The following is a 17,403-nucleotide window of genomic DNA, read 5'->3' as shown; positions in this document are numbered from 1 at the left end:
TCCCAGTCTATGTTTGGAAAGTTAAAATCCCCTATTATTACCACCCTATTTTTCTTACAGATAACGAAGATCTGCTTACAAGTTTGTTTCTCAATTTCCCTCTGACTATTAGGGGGTCTATAATACAATCCCAATAAGGTTATAATCCCTTTCTTATTTCTCAGTTCCACCCAAATAGCTTCCCTGGATATATTTCTGGTAATATCCTCCCTCAGCACAGCTGTAATGCTATCCCATATCAAAAATGCCACCCCCTACCACCACCCCCCTCCTCTCTTGCCTCCGCTCCTATCCTTCCTGTAGCACTTGTATCCTGGAACATTAAGCTGCTGGTCCTGCCCATCCCTGAGCCATGTTTCTGTAATTGCTAAGATATCCCAGTCCCATGTTCCTAACCATGCCCGGAGTTCATCTGCGTTCCCTGTTAGGCCCCTTGCATTAAAATAAATGCAGTTTAATTTATTAGTCCTACCTTGTCCCTGCCTGCCCTGACTGTTTGACTCGCTTCTCTTTTAAGTCACGTTCTCTAGATGACATAAGGTTTTATTTTTAAAAAAGGTGGCATCTCAGTTCAAACAATGCATGAAAAGTGCTCGAGTCTGTCAGTATTCCAATCTTGAATCAGAGTGGTTCTATTTCCAAAATAGGAATTTATAAAAATTACATGGATTGACTGCCTGCAAATTGTGTGCTTTTTGAGCAAAATTGAATGAATCTGCAAATATAATTCTGCCAATACAAAATCACTCCACAGAGTTGAGTTTGTGTGTGCATGCATGAGAGACTCTGTATGCATGTGGATTTGTGTGGAGAGTGCATGCAAGCATGTGCACATGCTTGGTAAAGTGTGTGTGATGGAGTGTTTGTGTGTGTGTTATGAATAAAAATGAGGGATTGCTGGATCATGTTGTGAAACAGAGACATGGAGGAGTAGGAGTTCAGGTACACAGTTCTTTGAAAGTTGCATCACTGGTAGGTTGGGTGGTTAAGAAGACATTTCGCACAAATGCCTTCATTGTTCACGCTGTTGAGTTTCCAAGTTGAGACATCATGTTGAGGATGTACAGAATGTTGGTGAGGCCATTTTAGAATACTGAGTGCAGTTCTGGTGACCCTGTTATAGGAAGAACTCTATTAGAGGGGGTTCGGTAAAGATTTACCAGAACGTTACCAGGACTGGAGGGTTTGAATTATAAGGAGAGGGTGGAGCACAGGAGGTTTAGGGGTGACCTCATTGAGATTTATAAAATCTGATGCGTGCAGATAAGGATTATAGCAAAGGGCTGTTCCTTCGCGTCGGGGTGCTCAAAATTGGGGGGCATATTGTTTTAACGTGAGAGGAGGGAGATTTAAAAGGAACCTGAAAGGCAACGTTTTGACAGAATGTTGCTTGCATGTGGAATGAATTTGCTGAGGATATGGTAGATGCAGGTACAGCTACAACATTTAAATGACATTTAGATGGGTACATGAAGAGAAAGGTTTAGAGGGATATGGGCCAAATGCAGGCAAATGGGATGAGTTTAATTTGGGAATCCTGGTCAGCATGAAGGGGTTGGACCGTGCTGTATACCTCAATGAACCAGAAGTCATCTTATTCAAACTAGTAGAATTCTGAAAGGGGTTTAACAGGATAGATGCAGATACAATTCTCCTTCGTTGGGGGCGTCATAGAATCCTGACAACTTGGAAGCAGGTCGTTCGGCCCATTCTGGCCCTCTATTTTGCATCCCACCCATACCTACCCCCTTACTCTGTATTTCCCATGGCTAATCCATCCTAACTTGCACATCCCTGACAATAGGACTGTGTGAGAATCTCTCCAACTATGTCAAAGGCATCTTGAAACCAATCATTCATGGAACCCCTAGCTTCTGTCACGACACTACAGATTTCTTACAGAAACTCAGCACCCACAGACCAGTAGTCTCAATGTCGGCATCACGGCAACAGCCTCATTACTTAACACCAACAATTGCCAATCTCTGACCACCATCCTACAACTCATCCACTTTATCCTCGATCTCAACATCTTCACCTTTGACAACCAGTTCTTCATCCAGACACACAGAACAGCCATGGGACCAAATTTGCACCCCAATATGCCAACATTTTCACGCACTGGTTCAAACAAGACGACTTCTCTACGCAGGGCCTCAAACCAACACTATACACCGGGTACATTGACGACATTTTCTTCTTCTGGATGCATGGAGAGGAGTCACGGAAAAAGCTATACAGTGATATCAACATGTTCCATCCCACCATCAAACTCATCCTGGACTATTCTCTACTATCTGTCTCATTCTTGGACACCTGCATCTCCATCAAGGATGGGCAGCAACTCAGCACCACACACAACCTCAAAACCACGCATAACCTCACGATGATACACTTCTCCAGCTTCCACCCAAAACAGCCATCCCCTTATGGACAAGCCCTACGCACACACAGGATCTGTTCAAATGAGGAAGAATGTGACGGGCACTTAGAAGTATTCAGGGACGCTCAACTCATTGCCCGTCGGTTCCAACATGCCATGGTGAACCATGGGAAATGCAAGGTTATAGTTTCATAATAATAGAAGCAAGAGTAGGCCATTTGGCTCGTCCAATCTGCTCCGCCATTTATTAAGATCATGGCTGATTTATCCATCATCTCAGCTCCTCCTCCCTGCATTGTCCCAACTACCCTTAAGTCCCCGACCATGCAAAACCTATCCAACCGTGTCTTCAATATACTTAATGAAGCTGCCTCTACTGCTTCCATGGGCAAAGAATTCCATAGATTCATGACTCTCTGGGAATAGTGGTTCCTCCTAATGTCTGTCCTAAATCTACTCCCCCTAATCTTGACACCTGGTCTCATTCACCAGCAGAAATGTGTGGATAGGATAGGGCTGCATTCCACAGTGCAATGAATTCCCATCTCCCACCAAGATCCCAGATGTACTCAGTTGCAGTCTCACAATTGAAAGATTTTACTGTAACTTCTGCTCCCAGTAAGGGCAAAAAAGTCCATTCTTCATAACCACATTTCTGCTTTCACCGAAGACGATTAGAATCATACAGCATGGAAACAGACCCTTCCGTCCATCTCGTCCATAGCGAACAGATATCCTAAATTAATTTCCTCTCATTTGCTAGCATTTGGACCACATCCCTCTAAACCCTTTCTATTCATGTACTCAGCCAGATGCCTTTTAAATGTTGTAATTGTACCAGCCTCCTCCACTTCCCCTGTTCGTTTGTTCCATACATGCACCACCCTCTGCTTGAAAAAAATGCCTTTCAGGTCCCTTTCCTCACCCACCTTAAAACCTATGCCCCTCTTGTTCTGGACTCCCCTCCCCTGGGAACAAACCTTGGCTATTCACCCTATCCATGCCCCTGAGAAACTTCTAAGGTCACCTCAGCCTTTAATGCTCCAGGGAAAACATTCCTGGCCTACTCAGCCTCTCCTTGTAGCTCAAACTCACCAACTCTGGCAACAGCCTTGTAACTCTCTTCAAAATCCTTTCAAAAGTTTCACAACATCTTTCCTATGGTAGAGAGACCAGAACTGTGTACAGTATTCCAAAAATGACCTCCTCTACTGCCTCAGCATAACCTCCCAACTCCTATACTCAATCCACTGACCAATAAAGGAAAGCATACCAAACACGTTCTTCACTACCATCTCTACTTGTGACTCCACTATTAAGGAAAGGAACCTATACTTCCTGTCTCTTGGTTCAGGAACACTCCCCAGGACCTGACCATTTAGTATATACATCCTGTCCCAATTTGCCTTTCCAAAATGCAACACCTCACATTTCTCTAAATCAAACTCCATCTACTATCCCTCGGCCTATCTAATGAATTATAATTCATAGTGAACACTCTTTCCTATCTTATTCCTGAGAAGCTGAAAATCTCCATCCCACTCACTCTCCCTCCATTTTTACTTTGCTGAACCTCATCCTGAAGGGTCTGGATCATTCCGATGAACAGGCCCACACTCAGGAGGATCTAACTGAAACATACAGAATACTGAACAGCATGGCCAGAGTGGACATTGGGAAGATGTTTCCACTGGTAGGAGAGACTAGGACTTGATGGCACAGCCTTCGAGTAAAGGGAAAACCTTTCAGAATAGAGGCAAGGAGAAACTTCATCAGCCAGAGAGCGGCGAATCTATGGAATTCATTGCCACAGAAGGCTGTGGAGGACAAGTCACTGAGAAAATTTAAGACTGCGACAGATCGGTTCTTGAGTATCAAGGGGATTGAGCGTTACAGGGAGAAAGTGGAAGAATGGGCTTGAGAAACTCATCAGCCATGATTAAATGTTGGAGCAGAGCTGATGGGCAGAATGGCATTATTTCTGCTCCTATGTCTTGTGGTCTGTTGATATCCTGGACAGTGTCAGAATTGGGAGCAGGAGTAGGCCATTTGGTCTTTCAAGCTTGGACCAGCATTGCACAGATCATAACTGGATATGAATCTACCTCCATCTCGGTGGATAGGCCGAGGTGTTTTCACTGGAAGAAAGTGAGGGCTGCAGATGCTGGAGATCAGAGTCCAGAGTGCGATGCTCGAAAAGCACAGGACTGGCAGCATCTGAAAAGCAGGAAAATCAATGATTCGGGCATAAGTCCTTCATCAGAGCTTATGCCCAAACGTAGATTTTCCTGCTGCTCGGATGCTGCCTGACCTTCTGTATTTTTTCCAGCACCACACTCATTTTCACTGGACCACAGGAGATTGAAAAGTGACCTTTTAGAGGTTTATAAAAATCATGAAGGGGATAGATGAGATGAAAGGCGGAGGTCCTTTCCCTTGGGTGGGGGGTTTCAAGATTAGAGAGCAAATTTTGAAGGTGAGAGGAGAAAGTTTTAAAAAGTAATGAGGGGCATGATTTTTTTTTTACAGAGTGGTTTGTGTGGAATGAATGTCCAGAGGAAGTGGTGGACGCAGGGACAGTTACAATGTTTAAAAGGCATTTGGATAAGTACATGAATACGAAAGGTTGAGGTATACGGGCCAATCTAGGTGAGACTAGTTTAGTTTCAGTACATAGTCAGCATGGAGTAGTTGGACTGAAGGGTCTGTTTCTGTGTTGTATGACTCTGTAACTGTTCTGTACTAATCTTAAAACCATTTTCTGCTTCCCCCCCATAAACATCCACTCCTTTGTTGTTCAGATAAACTTCCCACCTCACTCCGATACTCAATGGTCTGACCAATAAAGGAAAGCATACCAAATGCCTTCTTCACTAATCTGTCTACCAGTGACTCCACCTTCAACGAACTATGAACTTGCACTCCAAGGTCTCTTTGTTCTGCAACACCCCTCTGAAGTGTGTCAGTCTTTCTTGCATTGCTTGACCAAAATGCAAACCATGCATTTTCATCTGCCACTCCTTGGCCCTTCAGCCCATCCAATCAATTCTAATTTATAGTGAACTCTATTTCTTCTCTCTTGTTCCCTAGAATTTGAAAATCTCCATCCCACGCACTCTCCCTCCATTCTCAGTTTGCTCAACCTAATCTTTCCTGTACCACAACCTGAAGGGTCTGGTTCATGCTGGTTAACAGGCCCACACTTGGGGGGGGGGGGGGGGGGGGAAAGAGGGGTGTTCTAATTGAAACAAACAATACTGAATCCTGAACAGAGTGGACGTTGGGAAGATGTTTCCATTGGTTGGAGAGACTAGAACCAGTGGGCACAGCCTTAGAGTAAAGAGAAGACCTTTCAGAATGGAGGTGAGTGGTGAATCTATGGAATTCACTGCCACAGAAGGCTGTGGAGGCCTTGTCATTGAAGGTTTGAGGAGAAAGCTTTTAAAAAGACATGAAAGGTAATCTTTTGTTTTATACATTGAGAGTAGTTTGTGCGCGGATGAATATCCAGAGGAAGTGGTGGGTGCAGGTACAGTAACAATATTTAAAAGGCATTTGGATAAGTGCATGAATAGGAAAGGTTCGGAGGGGCATGGGCCAAACACAGGCAGCTGTGACTAGTTCAGTTTGTGAATATATTCAGCATGGACTAGTTGGTCTGAAGGGTCTGTTTCTGTGCTGTATGACTCTGTAACTGTCCTATACCGGTCTTAAAATCATTTTCTTGCCTTTCTCCATAAATGTTCACTTATTTGATGTTCAAAAATCAGATGAATGCAGTCTTAGATATATTCAATGACCCCCTAACTGCAGGAAGACATCCCTAATTCTGAACTCAATTCCTCTTGTTCACATACCACTTGCTTTGCTCATTGCTTGCTGCAACTTCTGACAACTGGCGTTCACTGGACGCTGAGCCCCCTTTGTACATCCATACATCATTTCTGATGAAGGGCTCATGCCCAAAACGTGGATGGTCCTACTCCTTGGATGCTGCCTGACCTGCTGTGCTTTTCCAGCACCACACTTTTCAACTCTGATCTCCAGTATCTGCAGACCTCACCTTCTCCACATCCCAATATGTCAGCATTTAAACAATGCACCTCCTTTCTGTTTTTTTTTCCCCACAGCAAAGGCTATAACTTCATATTGCGGTACTGCATTCGTCGCGTGTTTGTCAATTGCGGTCTTTTCTACATCGAGGAGACCCAAATGTAAGTTTGAGGAATGGTCCACAGCTGAAGCCGCAGAGTCTGAATGGACCTCCCTGTCACCACCCATTTTAATTTCCCTTCCCACTCCCTTTCTGACATACTCACCTTAGGCCTCCTGCATTGCCACAATGAACCAAACCGTAAATTAAAGGAACACCTCATCTTCTGCCTGGGCAGCCAACAGCCCGGAAGCCTCAACATTGTGTTTTCCAATTTTAAATAACCTCCCTTTCCATCCCCGACTCCCTTCCCAGTCCCTCCCATTCCACTCCTCCTTGCCACCAACCAGATTCCTTCCACCCACTGATCAACCAGGTTGTACCCTCTACCTGTCTCCAACTATCTCCACTTCACCACCCTGCCCCCAGCACAACCTTATTCTGCATCTTCCCCTACAACCATCACCAGTCTGGAACAAGGGTTACACCTGAAACGTCAACTTCTCCACCTCCTGATGCTGCCTGGCTTGCTGCATTCTTCCAGCCTCCTGCCAGTCGATTTTGCCAATTCAGACGCAGACCTGGACCAACATTTCCCGAGTCTGCCCCTTCCCTGGATTTGTTCCCTCTCCTTTTGGTTGCTGCAAGTCAACAATTAAACCCCAGAATGAAAAATAAATAGAAAAAGGAGTGAGAAAAGAGTGTTGTACTCACAGATGTTAGACAGAGGAAGGAAGTTGCAGTCTGGGCTGAAGCTCAATCTTCATTCTGAGAGAGTGGAACAGCAGCAGCTTCAGAAGGTCATGGTCCAGCTTCTGCTTTCAGACAGTAGGGGAGCTGTGATTGGCAAGAGGACAAGTCACCTTCAGGTCCTCCAGTGCTCCTTATCGGTCCATCAAAAGAAGATCTTGTACTTTTTCTGCCGACAGCAAAGAACATGCCCAATGTTTTAGTGACACCACTGAACACGCGCCCTGCAATATGCCCTGTGGCGATTCTAGTGTGACTGACAGATTTTAAGTGTCCAAATACCAAGAGGAGAAAAAGGGGGTAGAGCCACAACTTTTTTTCCCACATGGCTTGACATTTTATTGTTTTGGCATTTTGTCTGGCTGCTCAATCTCTGTGCTTTCCCCGCTGTAGGGGTGAAGTTCAGAACTAGAGGGCATAGGTTTACGTTGAGAGCGGAAAGATGTAAAAGGTACCTAAGGGGCAACATTTCCATGCACAGTGTGGTGCATGTATGGAAGGAGCTGCCAGAGGAAGTGGTGGAGGCTGATACCTTTTAAATGTTGTAATTGTATCTGGATGGGTATATGAATAGGAAAGGTTTAGAGGGATATGAGCCAAGTGCTGGCAAATGGGACTAGATTAATTTGGGATATCTTGGAGAAAGCGAGGACTGCAGATGCTGGAGATCAGAGTTGAGAATGTTGGAACAGTACAGGTCAGGCAGCATCCAAGGAGCATGAGAATTGACATTTTGGGCATAAGCCCTTCAACAGGAATCTTTTCTGAGGATGTAGAATCTGGGTTGCAGTTCTGGGAAAAGTGAGGCTCTGAGCTTGGGCAGGACTGACTGCAGGTAAAGTAGATGGCTGATACTGTGGAGTGGAGGATTCAGGAAGAGAATCGTTGAAGGTTTTGTAGGGTGTACTTGGTATCCTGTTCAGGTCCAAACTAGGTTGGTCTGAATGTGACCCGGAGTCCATGTGGGATCAGATGGATCTGTAGCCAAGCAATGAGAAAGGAGATATGGCTGTGGTAGTCAAATTGCTTGAGGACATGGCTGAATAAATTCTGGGCAGAGGAGAGGACTTGGGGGGTACAGCGAGAGAGGGACTCAGATCTTTGTAGACAGAGGAGGAGAACTTCTTCCAGGTAGGCTTCCATGGAAGAGGCTTCGCAGTAATGTTGAAACCAACTAGGAGAAAGTGAAGACTGCAGATGCTGGAAATCAGAGGCGAGAGTGAAGTACTGTAAAAGCACAGCAGGCCAGGCAACACCCAAGGAGCAGGAGAATCGATGTTTCAGACATAAGCACTTCATTTGGAATCTTTTGATTCCTTTCGGGCATACGCTCGCCTGATGAAGGGCTTATGCCCGAAACATCGATTCTCCTGCTCCACGGATGCTGCCTGAGCTGCTGTGTTTTTCCAACATTACACTGTCACTATTTTGGATATCTGGTTGGCATGGACAGGTTGGCCCAAAGGGTCTGTACAAGTCTATGAGAAGCATACTTTGACAAGTTACAAACTACTGTATGTCCTTGTTAACAAGGCTTAGTACACAACATACTTTACTAACCATTCTCAACAGGATCCTACCCCTTCAATGACTGAGGAACATATACATGCTGGTGCATAATCTACCTCACCAGTACTTCCACTAACCTAATCTCCTTCACTAGTATTTCCACACTACCCTAGGATATTGCACAAGTAATAGCAAGAGTAAACAGCACAAGGATTTTTAAAAAGTGAGAGGTAAACAGCAAAGGATTAAAAAACATTGAGGGCAAAAAGCTCCAGGATTAAAAAACAGTGAGGGGTAAACAGCACAAGCGCCAGTAAAAGCAGATGGAAAGTGAGTGTAAAATGTGACTATGACAGGACAGGCCCCACATTCCTTCCCCTCCGTCCCCCCCACAACCTGCCTCACCTTTCACCTCCCGGGCCCAGTACCTTCCAGGTGGCCCCATAGTTGACACAGGGGCCGCCCCACGACCAGTAGAACTCCACCACCCAGGCGGCCGACCAGTTCCCAAACAGGCCCTTAACCCCATCCGCCTCCAGAATGGTCACCGGCTCCTGCCTGCTGTACAGCCGGCCGGTGTGGCCGTGACACAGCAGCTGCGCCAGGAAGGCGGCGGTGACCAGTGACGGGGGTCTGCCCCGGGCCGCACGGCGCCATTTTCCTAACGGCCGCCGCTTCCCCGCTCGAGCGACTTCTCCTCCGAACCGCCTTCGCCCCCGCGTGACGTCTGCACGGGGGGATGGGCGGGGCCGGGGGAGCCTCACCGTCACCAAGCAACAGCCACCTCGCGCTACAACTGCTCATTCACAAAAACAAACTCTCCTGTCTCGCTCTGCAGCTGCAGGGGGGACACTGCCACGTTTCGAGGAGCCCTGTCTACATTGGGAAAGCTCACGGCTCCATTTAAACAGATATTTCTACATAATATCGAAACGTCGTCAAATCTAAAGGGAGAAATCTGCATTTTAAAGGGACATGGACATTATCACGGGCTATTGTTGCAAATAAAGAGATTTAATTGACAAGAGCTCGTGGGTTCACAGTTAAAATGCTTTAAACAGCCGTTTTTTTTATTTCACTGCCTTGCCAGGATACAGAAGTTCTCCCATCTGAAATTGTTAGCCCTGAAAAAAATTCAGCAGGAATATGATTATGGAGCTATCAATAAAAAATGTCTAATTTGGGTCACCCAAAGTTATTAATGTAAGAATATTATTTCTTCAAGGTTCGATTTGCCCATCAAAATTCCTTGAATTTAAGGTGTTTCATTGTTGTTTCAATTGTGATCCATTAAAAAGCAATATCCAGTCTCATCTGAGTGCAAAACCAACTCAACTGACTGAACAACCGAAATAACTATTCTGCCTGAACTTTAGATGTGACATCCTCTCCCTCTCTCTCTGTTGACCCAATGGGATTAACCAGGGCTGGAAGTACCACTCTCAGAATACGATTGCTGATCTACAGTTTGCTTCTGCTACTGAACATAAGGATTTAAAAGCTGCTAGCCCGATCCCGCACAATGCACAAAAACAGACTGTTCACCCGTGTCTGCGCAGAGGATAATTTTCACTTGGAATGGATCACAAAATAACAACTGTTACCAGTCCCACAACTCATGAGTTTCCCATGAACAAAGTTAAAAATCACACAACACCAGATTGGAATCCAACAGGTCTATTTAGAAGCAATAGCTTTCGGAGCGCCGCTCCTTCATCAGGTGGTTGTGGAGAATTAGATCGTGATCCCGGAATTTGTAGCAAGAGTCCAGTGTCATGAAAATGTGATACATTAAACAATTTTAGATTAAATCTTCCATCTTTTAGAATGGGTTTCTGTTTTGTGATATGTTAATCCCTGAACTAGTTTTTAATTACCTTCTCAAGAATGTCATTTAAATGCAGAGTTTTTCTAATAACAGGTGTGAATTCTGTCTGGGTCCCAATGTTGAGTCAGACTGACATTTCTCTTAGAAAAGCTCTGCATTTAAATTACACTCTTGAGAAGGTAATTTATAGATTAGGGTGCAAATTAGGGTGGATTGGCTGTGCTAAATTACCTATAGTGCCCAGGGATGTGCAAATTAGGGTGGATTATCCATGGGAAATATGGAGTAAGGGGGTAGGTATGGGTGGGATGTTCTTCAGAGGGCCAGTGTAGAATAGATGAGCTGAATGGCCTACTTCCACATTTTCGGGATTCTATGACTCCCTAACCACGCCCCCCACCAAAGGAGCATTTTATCTGTATCTATTCTGTCAACCCCCTTTCAGAATTCTATTGGTTTCAATAAGGTCACTTCTGGTTCATAGAGGTATCCAACACAGGAACAACTCGTCCATGCCGAGCAGGATTCCGAAACTAAACGAGTCCCACTTGCCTGCATTTGGCCCATATCCCTCTAAACCTTTCCATTCATGTACCCACCCAAATGTCTTTAAACATTGTAACTGTACCTGCATCTACCAGTTCCTCAGCAAGTTCATTCCACGTGCAAATCACCTTCTGTTAAACCATTGCCCATCAGGTTCCTTTTAAATCTCTCTGCTCTCATCTTAAAGAAATATGTCACCTAGCCTCGAGCTCATTTTAACAGTTTTATGCTAAGGAAGAACCCTTTGCTATTCACCTTACCGCCACTCCTCATGATTTTATAAATCTCAATGAGGTCACCCCTCAGCCTCCTTCACTCCAGTGAAAAAAGTCCCAGCCTCTCTAAAAAAGTACATGATCCCTCACCACCCTCCCCCTCCCCATGTCTCTCTGTTTTACAACATAACCCAGGGCCCTACCATTAACTGTACATGTCCTGCCCTTCCTGGTTTTCACAAAATGCAAGCCCTTGCTTTTATCCATAACTTTCATACACACGTGCTCTCTCTTAGACACACAGACATACTCCCCCCAACACATTCACAGGCTTATACTCCATCACACTCACAATTTACCTGCACGCACACAATCTTACATGCACACACTCACATTCTTTCATGAATGCACACACATAACTCTTTGGGGTGAATTTGTATTGGCAGGATTATTCTTGCAGATACATTCAATTTTGCTCAAAGAGCACGTAAACTGCAGGCAGTCAATCCATGTAATATTTTATACATTCCTACTTTGGAAATAGAACCAGTCTGATTCAAGATTGGGATACTGATAGGCTCGAACCTCACACCTTTAAAGCATTGTCTGAACTGAGATGTCACCTATTTTTTATAAAACCTTAAGTCATCTCGAGAATGTGGTTTAAAAGATTTATATTAATGAACCAAAACCTGCAACCCATTCTAAAAGATGAAAGAGGTAACAGCAATCTAGGCTTGTTCAATATCTCCTATCAGTTGCATGGCACTGTGATCTTTTGCTATGAAATCTGTGTCTTATTACCCTGGTCCACAGCTGCCCGATGAAGGAGCAGCACTCCAAAAGCGAGTGCTTCCAAATACATCTGTTGGACTATAACCTGGTGATGTGAGATTTTTAACTCTATCCAACCCACTCCAATACCAGCTCCTGCATTTCGTAACTTGTGAACACAGCCCACACCTCCCGGTGCTGCCATTACACTTTACAATGCCAATGAAATGACTCACTCTGCACTCCTGAAAAATTCCCAATTTTTCAAGATACTAGCTACTCATTCACTGCTCCATTTGATACGCGACATTGGAAACTTAGTGCAGCAGGCTGAAAGAAATGAGTAGCTTTAAAACTAAAAACTCTTGGAGCTCAAAGCTTTCAATGAGAATCTGAGCCCGGTAGTAAGTTCAGTAATCTTTATTGTGACCCAGCTTCAGAACCACCCTCCCCCAGCAAAAACGCGAAGAAAAAGGATCTGCTTTTTAAACCGTTCAAAGCACACACACTCTCCACCCATCCCACCTCACCTTCTTCACTGTTTGTCACCACCAAGTTGTCCTTTTGTAACTGGATCCTTTGTACAGCGTAACTCGAAGTAAGTATTGCCTCAGCAAAAAAAAATGTCAGTTTAGGGTGCATTGCAGCTTCTTGATGAACAACCTGGTTAACATCCCTGGGAAGGTGGGAGCAAAATGGAACATCAAGACATTAACACCAACACACTTCAGTCAAACATTTCTGCTCCCAGGAAAGGCAAAACATCCTGAAACTCCAGTCTTCACCATCAGATTTCTGCTTTCACAGAAGACGATTAAAGTCATACAGCACGGAAACAGACCCTTCGGTCCAACTTGTCTGTGCCAAACAGGTATCCTAAATTAATCCAGTCCAATTTGCCTGCATGTGGTCCATATCCCTCTAAATCATTTCTATTCATGTACCCAGCCAGAAGAATTTTAAAATTCCCCTCTCACCTCAAACATATGCCCCTCTAGTTTTGGACTTCCCTACCCTGGGGTAAAGACCTTGGGTATTCACCCTATCCATGCCCCTTATGAATGTCGACATGGTCACCCCTCAGCCTCCGCTGCTCCATCGAAAATATCCCTGGTGTATTCAGCCTCTCCCTATAGTTTAAACCCTCCAACTCTGGCAACAGCCTTGTCAATCTTTTCTGACCACTTTCAAAGTTACACAATATCTTTCCAATAACAGGGAGACCAGAAACAAATGCAGTCTTCCAAACATGGCTTGTACAGCTGCAACATGACCTCCCAACTCCTATACTCAATGGTCTGACCAATAAAGGAAAGCATACCAAATGCCTTCTTCACTATCCTGTCTACCAGTGACTCCATCTACAACGAACTATGAACTTGCACTCCAAGGTCTCTTTGTTCTTCAACACCCCTCTGAAGTGTGTCAGTCTTTCCTGCATTGCTTGACCAAAATGCAAACCACGCATTTTCATCTGCCACTCCTTGGCTCTTCAGCCCATCCAATCAATTCTAATTTATAGTGAACTCTATTTCTCCTCTCTTGTTCCCTCGAATTTGAAAATCTCCATCCCACATACTCTCCCTCCATCAGTTTGCTCAACCTAATCCTTCCTATACCACAACCTGAAGGGTCTGGTTCATGCTGGTTAACAGGCCCACACTTGAGGGGGGGGGGGGGGGGTTCTAATTGAAACAAACAATACTGAATCCTGAACGGCCTGAACAGAGTGGAAGTTGGGAAGATGTTTCCATTGGTTGGAGAGACTAGAACCAGTGGGCACTGCCTTAGAGTAAAGGGAAGACCTTTCAGAATGGCGGTGAGTGGTGAATCTATGGAATTCACTGCCACAGAAGGCTGTGGAGGCCTGGTCATTGAGGATATTTAAGACTGAGATGGAGACTTTGAGTATCAAGGGGATAAGAGGGTTACGGGGACAAAGTGAGAGAATGGGGTTGAAAAACCTATCAACCATCATTAAATGGTGGAACAGGCCCAATGGGCTGAATGGCCTAATTTCTGCTCCTATGTCCTATGGTCTCTTGCTGTCCTGGACACAGACTGTGAGAATTGGAAGCAGGAGTAAGCTATTTGGTCTTTCAAGCCTGCACCACCATTCAACAGATCATAACTGGATATGAATCTGCCAACATCTACGTGGATGGGCTGGGACATTTTCACTGGAACATAGGAGGCTGAGAGGTGACCTTACAGAAGTTTATAACATCACAAGAGACATAGCTGAGTTGACCGCCGGGTATCCTTTCCCTAGGATGGGGGTTTCAAGATTAGGCAGCCAATTTGAAGGTTTGAGGAGAAAGATTTTAAAAAGGTATGAAAGGTACCTTTTGTTTTATACACAGAGAGTAGTTTGTGTGTGGATGAATATCCAGAGGAAGTGGTGGATGCAGGTACAGTAACAATGTTTAAAAGGCATTTGGATAAGTACATGAATAGGAAAGGTTTGGAGGGGCATGGGCCAAACACAGGCAGCTGTGACTAGTTTAGTTTGTGAATATATTCAGCATGGACTAGTTGGTCTGAAGGGTCTGGTTCTGTGCTGTATGACTCTGTAACTGTCCTATACTGGTCTTAAAATCATTTTCTTGCCTTTCCCCATAAACGCTCACTTATTTGATGTTCAAAAATCAGATGAATGCAGCCTTGGATATATTCAATGACCCTTAACTGCAGGGAGACATCCCCACTTCTGACCTCAACTCCTCTTGCGAATATACCACTTGCCTTGCTGATTGCTTGCTGCACCTGTCTGACAACTGGCAGTGACTGGTGTTGAAGGACGCTGAGACCTCTTTGTCCATCCACACATCATTCCTGATGAAGGGCTCGTGCCCGAAACGTCGACACTCCTGCTCCTTGGATGCTGCCTGACCTGCTGTGCTTTTCCAATGCCACACTTTGACTCAGATCTCCAGCATCTGCAGTTCTCCCTTTCACCACATCCCAATACATCATGGTTTAAACAATACACCTCCTTTCTGCCTTTTTTCACAGCAAAGGCTATAACTTCACATTACAGCACTGTATTTACCGTGTGTTTGAAAATGGTGGTATTCTCTACATCGGGGAGACAGAGCATAAACTTGGGAACGGTTCGCCGAGCATCACAGCCGGGTCCACAGAGGCTGACCATACCTCCCCAGTAGAGAAATTGAGGACTGCAGATGCTGGAGATCAGAGCTGAAAGTGTGTTGCTGGAAGAGTGCAGCAGGTCAGGCAGCATCCAAGGAGCAGGAGAGTCGACTTTTCGGGCCGGAGCCCTTCTTCAGGAATGGCCCCCTAACCGCAGGAAGATATCCCCACATCTGACCTCAATTTCTCTTGCTAATATACCACTTGCCTTGCTGATTACTTGCTGCACTTGTCTGACAACTGGCAGTGACTGGTGTAGAAGGACGCTGAGGCTCCTTTGTACATCCACACATCATTCCTGAAGAAGGGCTCAGGCCCGAAACGTCGACTGTCCTGCTCCTTGGATGCTGCCTGACCTGCTGCACTTTTCCAGCAACACACTTTCAGCTCATACCTCCCCAGACACCATCCATTTTAATTCCACTTCCTACTCCCTTTCTGACATGACCATCTTTGGCCTCTTGCATTGTCAAAACAAACTAAACTGCAACTTGGAGGAACAACACCCCATCTTCCACCTGGGCAGCCTACAGCCCAGAGGACTCAACACAGAGATCCCCATTTTCAAATAACTTCATTTCCCATCCCCCAATTCCCTTCTCAGCCTTAACCCTTCCTTTCCACTCCTCTCTGCCACCAACCAGATTCCTTCCTCCCATTGACCCATCAGGTTGTACCCTCCACCTGTCTTCACCTATCCCCACTTCACCATCGTGTCCCCAGCACACCCTTTCTCTGTGTCTCTCCCTATACCCACCCCCAGTTATGAACAAAGGTTATACCCAAGATGTTGACTTCTCCACCTCCTGATGTTGCCTGGCTTGCTGTGTTCTTGCAGCCTCCTGCCTGTCTACTTTTCCTATTACGACACAGACCTGGACTAACATTTCCAGAGTCTTTCCCCTCCCGGATTCACTCCCTTTCCTTTCAGTTGCTGCAAGTCAACAGTTGAACTCCAGAATGAAAAAGAAATGGAAAAGGGGGTGAGAAAAGAAAATACCGCACTCACAGATATTGGACAGAGGAAAGAATTTGCAATCTGGGTGAAGCTCAATCTTCATTGTGGCTCGACATTTTATTGCTTTTGCATTTTGTCTCGCTGCTCAACTTTTGTCCATCTTTTCCCAATGTTGAGAGAGTGTGTGCCCCAGTGAGCTGACTGTGGGAAGGAGCTGTAACCAGTTACACAGATTGAAGGAACGTTACACTATTCGCAGCAGAGAGTAACTGTGCACGTTTCCTGAGTGTGATCACAGTTTCACTTGCTCATCAGAAACAAGGAGCCAAAAGGACACCACAACTGCGGAGAAGTCGTGGAAATGTGGGGACTGGGGAAAGGGATACCATTCACTGTTGGCACTGGAGATTCATCAGCTCAGTCACATTGGGAAGAGGCAGTTCTTCAAAACATTATTACAACATTATTTCCCATTGACAAAAATGCATTCACACTGCCTGATTACCTTGAACTTATACAAGTGCCCTGTCATAACATCTTTAATTATAGCTTTCGACATTATCCCTATGGCATATGTTAAGGGAAATAGTCTGCAGTTTCCCATTCTCTGTCTCCCTTTTTGAAGAAAAGAGTTTGCACAATTTAAAGAAATCTTCCCTGAAACTAATGGCGTTGTGGAAAATTAAAACCAATGCATTAACTATTTCACTGGTTAGTGTTTCGTTAAGAGTCTTGGATGAAATCCTTCAGGTACCCGGAAGTTGTCAAACCGTAGTTCCAACAGTTTACTCAGTACTACTTCCCTGGTAATTGTAATTTTTTTCAGTTCCTTCCTCCCTTTCAATTCCTGATTTACAGCTAGTTCCAGGGTGTTACTTGTACCCTCTCCAGTGAAAACAGATTCAAGCTCTTTTTTAATTCATCTGCCATCTCTTTATCCTCCGTTATTGAATCCCCAGACTCATTTTCTATACAACCAACACTTATTTTGTTAACTTTTTAAAAGAAAGCTGAAGAAACTTTCCTATCTGTTTTTGTATTTTTGGCTAACTTTCTAACCCTAATTGCTGTGCTACTGCCTGCATTATTTCAGCTCTTTCCACCAAAATCCCAAATGTCCACACTCACTCAGTT

General features: G+C 44.8%; 1 protein-coding gene across 1 annotated transcript in view; it reads left to right on the top strand.

Moving 5' to 3' along the window:
* The window catches only part of LOC132808327 (zinc finger protein 239-like), a 75,354-nt gene that overhangs the window by 37,578 nt on the left and 20,373 nt on the right, over positions 1-17,403 (top strand). The window contains exon 6 of the mRNA XM_060822086.1: positions 7,264-7,272. Within this exon, the coding sequence (XP_060678069.1) occupies positions 7,264-7,272 (9 nt within the window). The remainder of the gene's footprint in view (positions 1-7,263; positions 7,273-17,403) is intronic.

The sequence above is a fragment of the Hemiscyllium ocellatum genome (genome assembly GCF_020745735.1).
Source record: "Hemiscyllium ocellatum isolate sHemOce1 chromosome 27 unlocalized genomic scaffold, sHemOce1.pat.X.cur. SUPER_27_unloc_41, whole genome shotgun sequence".
NCBI classification, from domain to species: Eukaryota; Metazoa; Chordata; class Chondrichthyes; order Orectolobiformes; family Hemiscylliidae; genus Hemiscyllium; species Hemiscyllium ocellatum.
Note: the sequence above shows the minus strand (reverse complement) of the source record. Positions and strands in the feature narration are given on the sequence as shown.